This window comes from Paramisgurnus dabryanus, chromosome 6 (assembly GCF_030506205.2).
Source record: "Paramisgurnus dabryanus chromosome 6, PD_genome_1.1, whole genome shotgun sequence".
Lineage (NCBI taxonomy): Eukaryota > Metazoa > Chordata > Actinopteri > Cypriniformes > Cobitidae > Paramisgurnus > Paramisgurnus dabryanus.
In genome coordinates this window covers 48,401,599-48,413,916 of record NC_133342.1, presented here as the reverse complement: position 1 = coordinate 48,413,916, position 12,318 = coordinate 48,401,599, and the positions used below count along the sequence as shown (strand labels likewise).

The following is a 12,318-nucleotide window of genomic DNA, read 5'->3' as shown; positions in this document are numbered from 1 at the left end:
CACAGTAAATAAATAAGATTTCAAGTTACGCTTGAATTCATTAAGAGAAGAACACTCCCGAACATACTGTGAAAGATTATTCCACAACCTAAGGGCGGCAACGGCAAACGAGCGGTCCCCCCGCATCTTCCTGTGGGTCCGCGGAATTATTAACAGATTTGATGATACAGATCGTAACGCTCTTCTAGGTTTTTGCACCTGAATTAGATCCACTAGGTATTTTGGAGCAGTACCGTGTAGTGCTTTAAAAACAAATAATAAAATCTTAAACTCAATTCTAAAAGAGACCGGCAGCCAATGTAATTTTCTTAGAACTGGTGTAATATGATCATATTTCTGCGTTCCTGTTAGAAGTCTAGCGGCCGCGTTTTGAACTAATTGTAATCTCTCTAGGTTTTTGTGTCTCATCCCATAATAAAGGGAATTACTATAATCTAACCTTGATGAAATAAACACATGTACCATCTGTTCCATATCCTTCCGTGATATAAAAGGCTTAATTATAGATATCTGTCTCAACTGAAAAAAACTCGTTTTTACGACTTCATTTATCTGTTTATCAAGTTTTAATGCATTATCCCAAACTGTACCTAAGTTCTTTACTTGATTTTTGCGGTACGAAGATAGAAGACCCAACTCAATTTTAGATGTATCCACCGTAACAGAAGTGCCAAATAAAATCAATTCTGTTTTTGATTCGTTTAAACAGAAAATCAGCGGACATCCACGCCTTAATCTGCCCGAAGCATTCTATGGCTCTATCAACAGCGTGATCAGCAGTGGGCTTCAACGGTAGGTACAACTGGGTATCATCGGCATAGCAATGGAAAGAGATACCATGTTTCCTCATAATCTGACCTAGCGGGAGCATATACAATGAAAATAAAACCAGAGCTAAAATGGAACCTTGAGGAATACCACAGAATAAGGGCGCTGACGAGGACCTACATTCTCCCATCTGTACAGAGAAAGTTCTATTTTGAAGGTAGGACTTAATCCACTCCAAAGCATTTCCCCGGATCCCTACACAATTTTCCAAACGGGAGAGCAGAATTTTTTGGTCTATTGTGTGTCAAATGCTACTGAGAGATCTAGCAGCAGGAGTAGGGTTACATCACCAGCGTCCGTAGCCATTAAAATATCGTTAAAAACCTTTAGTAATGCAGATTCTGTACTGTGGTATTTTTGAAACCCCGATTGGAAAACTTCACCGATGGTATTTTCGGTCTCAAGTTGATTAAAAACAGTTTTCTCTAAAATCTTTGCTAAAAAAGGAAGCTTAGAGATCGGCCTATAGTTACACAGCAATTTCTTAACTAGGTTTGATTTCTTCAGTAGCGGTTGCACTACAGCCTGCATACAATAGCTAGGAACAATTCCCGACAATAGACTCTTATTTACTATAGATAAAACAAAATGACCAATCGACTCACTTACTTGTTTTGAAAGTGTTGTTGGTATAATATCCTCGGGGGACGACATTGTTTTAAGTTTCCCTATGATGTCCAACAGCATAGGCAGAGAGATGGGATCAAAGCTAAATAACTCAGCATATCCAAAGGCACATATGAACTATGCTGAATATTCTTTCGTATGTCTGCTATACGCCCGACAAAAAAATTCAAGAGGATTTCACAAAACTCTACAGATATATCCTCAGACACTTCTATTTTAGGGTTTAAGAAGTCTATAATTGTTGAAAAAAGCACCCTAGGATTGTGATGATTTTTCTGGATGATCTCAGAGAAATGTCGTGACCTGGCCGCTTTCATAGCCCGTTGATAAACCCCCAAAGAATCTCTTAGCATTTCATATGAAATCTGGAGTTTATCTTTCTTCCATTTGCATTCACGTTGTCATACACAAAAAAAGTGTGCCAAAAATCTTGGTGTTATGTTGGACTGTCAGCTCACTCTTGACAAACATGTCTCGTCAGTAGTTTCAGCAAGTTTTTTCCAGCTCCGTCTGCTCTCCAAAATCAAACACGCACTGCCAGAAAAATCTCTTGAGTCGGTTGTCCACGCTTTTATTGTGTCAAGGTTAGACTACTGCAACTCTTTGTACAGTGGTATTTCCAAAATCCAACTAGATCGATTACAACTCGTCCAAAATGCAGCTGCTAAATTTTTAAAGAAAGGCCGCAAATACGATCACGCTACCCCACTTCTTCGAGCTCTCCACTGGCTGCCGATTCAGTACCGGATACATTTTAAAATACTTTTATTTGTCTACAAATGTTTGCACAGTCTGGCCCCAAGCTACCTATCGGAACTCCTACGACCATACAACCCCCCCCGAGATTTACGTTCTGGTAATCAAAATTTGCTTAAAATCCCCTCCACCAGATTAAAACACAGAGGTGATAGAGCCTTTTCTGTCACGGGCCCGAGGCTGTGGAACAGTCTGCCAATGCATATCAGAATTGCTCCATCTTTAGGTATTTTCAAGTCCCTATTGAAAACCCATCTGTTTTCTCTAGCCTTTGTTAATGACTAAATATAAATGCCTGTTTTAATCGACTTGTGTAGTTTGTGTATTGTCAACTGACATACGCAGTTGCAGACATATTGCTTTCTGTCAAATGTATGTTGTGTGTTTGTCAACTGACATACACAGATTTATGTACTATTTACTGATATGGGTTCTGCCAAATTCTATTTTAATGTTGTTTTAATATATTACTATGCATTTGGTTTGTTTTATATGTTTACCTGTACAGCACTTTGGTCAGTCTGCTGACTGTGTAAAACGTGCTCTATAAATAAAAGAACTAGAACTAGAACTACATTGCCTTCTTAACAATTTAACATGATCATTATACCACGGAGCGGATTTATTTTTCCTACATACCAGCCTCAAAGGTACAGCATCATTTAATGCTTCCTGAGATAAAATATTAAAATTGTTAACCGTCTCTTCCACACCTAGGTGTGGAGATAGGAAATCTACATTTGAACTTTGCAGCATCTCCATAAATGAGGCATAATGAGGCAAAAAAGCAGGAAGTAAAGGGCTCTCTTAACACTGGAACCCACCGTAATGTTAAGTCTGTGTTTTTTATTCGGAGTCGCCCAAAACAGGTCCGCTTTATATTTTGATCTACACCTGCTCTTATTGTCTTTAGCAAGCAAAAATGAAAAATGAATAAAAAAGTACAATAAAAAGGTTGCAAATAAGAAGTAACCTTGGCAACACACACATTTTTATTTCCATTTTCTGGAAGTAAATACAGCACTCTATTTATTGGCAAGAAGTACTGATGAAGTGCTTTACCAGATCTTATTGTTGCAGGGATTCAGCATGTACATGTCCATATTTTCCATCAGAATAGCTGAAGTACTCTGGAAAAAACAATGAATAAAAGCAAGTAAATAGATAGGTTATGCTTTAAACTGTTAAGCATTGCTGTCCCATATACTGGACAATATTGTTGATGTAAATTTTAATATATCACTACAAACTATATATCGTTGGAAAGGTCTAAGCCTCTAGAATAGACATTTCAACAGTGTTTTATCAAATAAATTATGTAGGGAGAGTAATTGATTCATTTATGAAGAGAGTGTGCCTCAAAACATTTATATCCTGCAAAATGTCACTGTCCCGCCAGCAGGAGACCTACATTTACTTCAGTGTTTTGCATGTGAATTCTTATCTAATCATGACAAACTGTATATGGTTTGAAAGCTCCAAGAGAGTAGCCTGTTTATCTAGGGAAAGTTCATCTGGTAGTCACTACAATGAACCTAGAGTAAGTGTAGTACAGCTTGCAGGTCTCAGAGTTTCTGAAAGTGTAAGTCAAATGAAGCCACCCAGACATTCTTTAGAAAAAACATCTGTCAAAACCCCACCGGCTAACAAGATCTGTGAGATCACAAGTCTATGCAGTCAATATGCTTTGCTTTAAAGTCTGTATATAGTGAGAGTCATGAAATAAAATCATTAAACAGGAGGTCATGAAGAATAGCTCTGTTACCTTTGCTTCAGGATTTGAAGAGAGTATCTTTGCCCCACACTCCACAGAGGCATAGTTAGTGAAGGTCTGCTGAACCTTCTTCCCATGAAGACCATTAGAAACACGCAAACTCTGACCTAAAGTCAACAGATTTATTATCATTATTATTATTACAGTCAGTATCAAAAGGGACATGTGTGAAACTATTAAATAACTTCAACTTACTCTTTTCATTCTCCACCTCCATCATGATTTTTGTCCATTCATCAAATGTGGGAATTTCTTGATCTTTACAAAGTGGAGAGGGGTCAATTTCTGGGCTCATGTTGCCTCCCTTTACAATAAAAGGAAAATTAACAATGTGTCCCTTCTTCTACTATCACACATAAACCATTCATGTAAAAACTATTTATATACAAATCGTATGAAAAATGAATCTACAACTGCATATATTCATTACAGGCAAAAAGTTTTATATTACATAATTTTCCAGATTGCTATGATGCAGAAGTCCTGACATCAAAGTCCACAGCAGTTATCATGAAACATTTATCTTTTATCTTACAGAAATAAGACTTTGCTCTAACAGAAACATTGTAATGGTTTTCACCTGTTTTTTCAGGATATGAGAGACGTTGGTCCCTATCCCAGTTTGGTCTTTATTGGTCTTAATGGGCTTCTCGGTCTCATTGACATTAAACCTTAGAAAACAATAAACAAAACGCCTTGGTTAAGACACTAACCTCTGTTCCCTGATGGAGGGAACGAGACGTTATGTCGATGACCAATCTTTCTGCTTCTATATAAAACAGGCCAATGAACATTGGCAAGTGGAATTTGCATGCCCTAACCCCGCTCCACACTTCGGGGTATAAAATGGGGATGAAATGCACCGCTCATCCAAATTTTATCTGACAAACTGAAAGAAGCTGGCTCAATCCTAAAATTATATAATCTAGCAAAGGAGCTGGGTGTAGCCCCAACCCGTAGCTTAACAGATGTCTGCAAAACATGCAAAGTTCTCAAATGCCCAAGAGGAGGCGGGAACGCGCATGGATCCCCAAGGGACACAGCAAATACTTGGTACGGTATGGCAGGAAAATGGCACCCATGATCCAATGGGCTGGGGCACAGCAGCAAAAGGGGTTGGTCATCATCTGAAGGGAGGGCTTGCAGGTTTACCACTTGGTCCCTGAATGCAACCTTGGGCACGCAGCCGACCCTGGGGCCTCAAGATAAGTGAGAAAAACCTGACTTGAATTCAAGGCACTCACTGAAAATAGAGAAGGCTTGCAGGTTACCAATCTTCTTGATAGAAGTGAGCACAATCAGAAGGGTCATCTTCTGAGCGAGGGTGCTAAGCTTGACTCCAGGGGCTCAAAAATGTGAAATGTGGTGCACTGAAATGGCCACCACGTACACCTTCAGGGTGTAGGGAGACAAACATTTCTCCCCTTTTCTTTATTGAAAGGTGAGCACCGGTCTGACTAAGCATATCGGTGGGTCCTCAAATTGTGCCCAGCCCATGAGAAAAGAGATCCTTCCTCAGAGGGATTTGCCAGGGAGGGATGTTGTAGGGAGCATTAGTTCCGAGAACCACGTCTGGGTGGGCCAAAAAGGATACCAGCAGGACTTGTACCTTGTCCTCCCAGACTTTGCTCAGAAGCTGGGGTATTAGGCTCAATGGGGGGAAATCTTATTTGATAAAGCCTAGGGGCCAGCTGTGTGCTAGGGCATTCATGCTGAGGGGAACCTCGGTCAGGGAATATCAAAGTGGACAATGGGAGGATTCCTGGGATACAATCAGGTCCACCTGTGCCTCCACAAATCGACTCCAGATGAGTTGACCACCTGAGGGTGGAGTCGCCACTTCCCACGGAATGTGACTTGCCGTGAGAAAACATCCGGTACCTGGTTGAGGATGCCGGGATGTAAATGGTATGCAGGGACTTGAGTCTCTGCTAACTCCAAAGGAGGAGGTGATGGGCAAGCTGTCACATTTGACTAGAGCGTAAACCGCCCTGGCAATTTATATAACCTACCATCGCTGTGTTGTCTGTCCGGGGCAACACATGCTTGTCATGAACCAACAACTGAAAGCACAACTGTCAAGAGCTCCAGGTAGTTGATGTGCAACTGCAGACAGGGACCTGTCCAAGCCAGTCTCCATCCTGAGAAAAGAGTTCTACAAGGGGGACAGTTTGCCAGTAGACCTGAAACCCCAAAGAGCACCCTGTAAACCCACAACTGATCCTGAGAATGTTGAGAAGTGATTGGGAATATGAATGCCCTTTTCCTGGTGGTCCCTGGTAGGGAGAGAGAAGTCTCTGTGACCTTCATGAAGATGCGGAGTGACCGGGAGAAAACGAAGAGGACGAACTTGTACTGATATGTGCGACCCTCGAAAGTGAACTGCAATAGAGGTCTGGATCGTTTGTGAGGAGCCACCATGACTAAGAGGGAAGGTCTTAACCACACATCCAGAAACCGTGCCAGTGGCACCAAAAGAATGATTGAACCCGATGAAGGAGGGTGAAGAGGCATTAGAGTTCTGGGAAAAACAGGGGAGAGATGTGGGCATTCCTAAAGCAAACATTTTCAGCATCCCGCATCTCAGCAAGATTCAGCCAGAGATGGTGCTGCTAGAGCACAAGAGTGGACATCGCTTAACCCAGAGCACCAATCACTGCCCCAGCTGGTGCCTGTTAGAAAGCATGTCTCAACAGGCATTAAAGGGAGAAACAGGGGCGACAAGAGCAAGTGTAAGATAGAGTTTGACCCAGAGATTAATGAAACTGCTCTTTGGTCAACAAGAGGCTGAAGATGTAAAGACCTCACCTTGCCCTGGGTGATCTCGTCTTCTCTGGGTCCTCTGTGTCAGTATCGCTTTGAAGCCCGAGGGGGGTTCTTTATCTGCCTGCTGGTGGGTAGTTGATGTTTTCCTTTGTTTCGACCTGCGGGCAGGAAGCAATGTCCGCTCCGGTGCAGAATGTTGAGAGCAGACGGTGTATGAGCCCTCGCTGGGCATGTCTGCTGCAGGAGGATGTGTTTAAAAATTTCCACCTGCTTTTTCACCATTAAGAATTGCTGGGTTAAAATCCTCGCCGGTGCAGCTGAAAAGGCAACTTTGAGAGATGTGGGTATCCAAAAATATAACAGCATCCTACAACCTAGCAAGGTTCAGACAGAGATGGCGTTGCTGAACCACCATAATTGACATTCGCTCAACCCAGAATGTGCACTGTTACGAAATGAGTGGTGCATTCCATCACCCTTTTATAACCGGAAGTCCGGGGTGGGGTTTGGGCATGCCAATGTTCACTGGCTTGTTTTTAATAGAAGCAGAGTATTACATCATCGACACAATGTTGAGTGAGGGACAGAAAGGGAACACATTTTTTTTTACCTATCTTTTTACCTGAACACATGCCAAACACATGCAGGTTTAGAGCTGTTGCGTTGAAGGCATTTCCCTTGTGATGATTTTGCGTGGCTTATCTATTGGTAAATCCAGAACAACGAGGAGCAATGAGGTAGAAGAATGCAAAGTAGGCTACATGCCTTTCCCCAAAATGATTAAAAGATTAGGATAAGCTATACAGCAAAATATAATTTTTAAGAAAAATAAATTGAAGAACATCGTATAGGCTTGTTAAGTGCAAATTTGAGAAGCCCCGGTAAAATGGAGAATACAGCAATGTCTTAATGAAACAAATATTAGCCAGTATTTGTAAATGTAGGCTACCAAACAAATGCAATACAGTAGGCAATGCATATTTCAGGGTTCCTACACAATTTTCATTTTAAAATCTATACTTTATCAGACTGAATGCACCATAGACTCAGGGCTGAAACGACTGCGACACAGCTGCTTCAGCTCTACTTCTGTGCTGCTTACACATGCAGTGTGAGTGCTGTTGACACAGCGAATAAAGATTACATGACGAAATTACTATGACAGGTAAAACGTTTGCATATCGTCGCTGCCCGATGAAACTCACGTATGTCAAAAACGGTTACTTTTCAGGGAGTGAAAAAAACACTGTATTTCAAAAGCAGTTGAATGTAGCGTCGTCATACTTGGTACGGCATCTTTACATGTTACCATATTCTTGCCAGTGTAATGATATAATCCACATTTGACCAACATTGAGTTTAAATAGACATACGTGCATATTTTACAGTTACTGTGGTCGATACGCGTTCTTCCAATCATTAATTAGAAGGGCCAAGTCGTGTTTCATATTGACAGATGAATACGCTCAGTTTATTAAATAGCCTACGTCTTAGTTTATTAAGTACGCTAAGTTTATTTAATATTAATTATAAATTTATTAAATGTCTCTTGCAAACTATGAAGGGACAATGAATCAATACACTGACATGGTAATGCTAGACAGATACTTTGTTTGCACAGTCCTACCGTAATTTTGTCACTCCTAGACATACGTCTGGTATCAGGGGTGAAACGTTTACCTCGATGAAAGAAAGTCATTGTCTCACCAGGCTATGTTTATCCGGCTATCCAGTATATGCGGTGTGATTGACAGCTTTGACACCAAATGGATATACGTGAAAATCAGATGACATGATTTCACAACTTTACATTGGCCATTTAGATTTGTGAAGCATACTGTATACGAAAATGAACCTGGACATTCAATCCATCTCAAAATCTCAAAATCAGCAAAATGGACATACGTGGTTTTCATCGTACAGAGACGATATGCTATTATGATGTTCAAAGATGAGCTTTAACTGAGAAAATACTTGACTACTATTGGGCTTTAAATTAGGTTTGATAGAAAATTTTAGTCATTTAGATGTTGTTATCATTTCAGAACAGCCAACCTCCTAAGACCTGGATGTCCACATATGTTTTTGATGTTTTCACCATAATATTTAATTTTGTGTAACTGTAACCGGTTGTACACAAACATGGACAATAAAACTGCTTCATGTTTTTAGAAAAATATTTGGTTATTATATTTATTGGTTCTTCCTAACCCCAAAATAGCTGATAGAAATCTGAAAAAAAGACAAACCAAATCCCGGATCTTCTGAGGTTAAATACTATCTATAACAACAAGGGAAGGCAGTGGTTCATGTAGGTTGTCTACAAATCGCAAAGTGTCAAAGTGTTCTTGAGCAAGACATCTATCCCCAGCTGCTCCTGACGAGCTGGATGGCACCTTGATTGGCTGACACCGCCGTCGGTGTATGAATGTGTAAGTGAATGGGTGAATGTGAGGCAACTTGTAAAGGGCTTTGGATGGCCATAGGTCTGTTAAAAGCGCCATATAAATGGAGTCCATTTATATTAACGTTATCACAACTTGCGCTATATCCTTTGCTCCTCGGTCGAAAATATGTAGAAATATATGTGGGTAAAAAGTAGCTGTTGTAGATGTTAATGTTTCACTCAGATTTTGTTGATGAAAAACTAGCACATCTAAATGCCCCGCGGATGATTCAGTCAGTTAACAATAAAGCCACCTGTGTTAGACCGGCTGCAACTCTTTTCCTGACTGTCACAACATTTCATCTTGGTTAAAGTGTGAACCTAAGGCTGAGTTAAACTTTTAAAAATGTTTCACGTCTTTTGGCCTCCAGCTTCAGCTCATATACAGACAGACAGACAGACAAAGAGAGCATTCTCCTGACTCAAGAGAGGGACCATCACTTCATCACACAAATGATAAAAAACTATGACATTATCCATCAGTATTGTGTCCATTTAGATCTGAATTTACCTGCTCAGTGAAGGGTCATACTGAAGTTTCTCTGTCTGATCACACGCAGACTCACGAGTGATGATGGATTTACTCTCATCCACCTTAACATTACTGACACAAACATCAGAGATTAAATCACTTTAACCACACTTATCAAACATTAGCAACATATACAAAAGCCGTTTGTATTCGGCTATTGAAAATTGAAAATTTTCAAACAAGTCTACAGATGAGAAGGCAACAACAAGCTCAGGGAAAGCAGTGAAATGTGTTTCAGTTGTTGTTAAGTTGTGTCTCTCTTCTCAGCTCGGTAACAGGTTTAGAGATCAGTGGTCATCAGGCAGTCGTGTTTCTAGAGATCTGCAGAGTTCAGCTCAATCAAACACCTGAACACATGTTTAGTGTCTAAACTATTATAGCTATATGTGTTGAAGCTGAGGTTACTTCAGGAACAGGGTTGGTGACTCCTGTTTAAGACGATAATGGCTGATACACGCCAACCAACTTTAACTTAACCGATGCTTGAAGAAGGTTTACAGTATAGTTTACCATGACTGCATGGATGACCAATGAAAGCAGCACAGGAATGATGATGTGATACAGATTTATGTCTCTGATGTCTGACCTGCAGGAGGAAACCATCTCAGAGTCATCAGGATGAGCTGCTGTTACTGACAGGACATCTTCCTCTTCCTCTGAAGCACTGATGAAGACTCTCTTCTCTTCACTGCCTTCATTCATCTGTCAACAAAACCATAAACCCTATGAAAACACAGATCAACACAAATTTCACATGTATTGTTATGATGATCAAACCTCATGGTTTCTTGTTTTCTTTGAGGGTTTGTCATGATGGCTGTTAATATCTGTGGTCAGTGTTTGTGCTCCAGACGCCTCCGAACAAACAGGAAAGCTAAATAGAAACAAACAAGATTGAAATACTGTATGTCCAGGATTTGTTTTATATTATTAAAACTTTCCATAAACATACACAGTATATCTTTTATAGGATCAGCTATGTATGCTATTTCACTTAAGGGTTTTTACCCACATGGATTTTCTCTTAGAAGTTTTTTTAACCCCTAGGTAATCAGCTGACATTGGCTTAACTTATATCTTTCTTACATTATTACTACGCTCGCTAGTACGGTTTAATATTAGCCGCCATGCTTTTTCTCTCCTGTTTTTATTCATGTAAAGCTGCTTTGAAACAATAAAACAATAGTGAATTATCTGAGAGAAAGATGTATAGTATAGTAAAAAAATGTATGAACATAATATAAGGTTTAATAAATGATTTATTATTAAATCTTCTGAATAAGAGAGTTTTGTGTTTGAGGACCCCTGAACATTGACCACAGATAAATTGAAACTGTACTTCTCTTATATGGATAAACTGTTATCTTTATCAAATGATCTGCGGTCTAATGTTTGATAACCTCATCATGAGTCAGTTTATATCTGTGACCCAGTCTGTGAAAACCAGTCTAAAGTCTGACAATTATATGAGGAGCATCAAAGCTTGATTTCACATTCATCTTACAATTATACACTGGATCAAAACCAATACCCAAAACCTGTTCTTGTCGTAGGACAACTTTGATTAACCTTTTTTGATCCACTTCAAATGTTGACCAGATACTGATGATCTAAACCTGATATAAAAACCTCAGATATGCAACTAAAACTGATCAAGATTTGCTGCTCTTAAAGGGATAGTTCACTCAAAAATGAAAATTGTGTCACCATTTACTCCCTCTCATGTTCTGTATAAATGTCTTTGTTCTGATGAACGCGAAGGAAAATTTCGTAAGGAATATTTGTAACCAACCTATAATAAACCCCATTCACTTCCATGGTAATCTTTTATGAAAGTGAATGGCGCTGATAAACGGTTTGATTACAAACATTTCTCATAATATCTTCCTTCGTGTACATCAGAACAAAGACATTTTTACAGAAGTGAATGATGACAAACTATGGGTAAACAATCCCTTTAACAGGCACTATATTAACCAGACATTATCTAATCTTATTGTTTTCTCAACACACAGTGTTTTTAAAACAATACTTCATACTTCACAAATTGGTAGGTGATCCAAATAAACATTTTAACCAGAGCCATACATTAACTTTATAAACACTGTGGTAAAACAATGGTATTGTTATAAATACAGTATTACCATGTTTAATTACCATAGTATTAACAACAAATACAAACATCAGATATACAGTGTGTGTTTTTATAATGAATTACAATCCACCTGCTGTTTGTTTACAATAACTCATTCAATGAACAATCCGTTTATTATTGATACACACTGATAAAGCAGAACACTTCTCATCTGAAGAGATCAATAATCTATCACTGCGATATTAAACTCTTATATAATAATAATAATAATAGCGAGTGACGTACCAGTAATAAAAGAGCCCAAACACGGAAGCAAGCAGCAATAACTGGAGCTTCATCTCATCATCCAGCAGCAGTGAACAGGAACATCATTCTCCTATTCTTCTTATTCACTCATTTAACGAGAAACATCTGTGATTTCAGCGCTATTTTGATGAAATGTCACCGCTGTGTCTGAAGTGCCGCGAGAGAAGAAAGCACTGACAGTCAAACTG

The 12,318-nt window shown here is 39.5% G+C and overlaps 1 protein-coding gene across 1 annotated transcript in view; it reads right to left on the bottom strand.

Moving 5' to 3' along the window:
- LOC135758115 (SUN domain-containing ossification factor-like) overlaps positions 1-12,318 on the bottom strand; it is a 43,142-nt gene extending 30,824 nt beyond the window's left edge. The window contains exons 1-8 of the mRNA XM_065272966.2: positions 12,110-12,318; positions 10,507-10,603; positions 10,316-10,431; positions 9,709-9,801; positions 4,566-4,656; positions 4,181-4,289; positions 3,977-4,092; positions 3,274-3,341 (exon numbers count right to left, since the gene is read on the bottom strand). Of these exons, the coding sequence (XP_065129038.1) occupies positions 3,274-3,341; positions 3,977-4,092; positions 4,181-4,289; positions 4,566-4,656; positions 9,709-9,801; positions 10,316-10,431; positions 10,507-10,603; positions 12,110-12,162 (743 nt within the window). The 5' untranslated portion in view covers positions 12,163-12,318. The remainder of the gene's footprint in view (positions 1-3,273; positions 3,342-3,976; positions 4,093-4,180; positions 4,290-4,565; positions 4,657-9,708; positions 9,802-10,315; positions 10,432-10,506; positions 10,604-12,109) is intronic.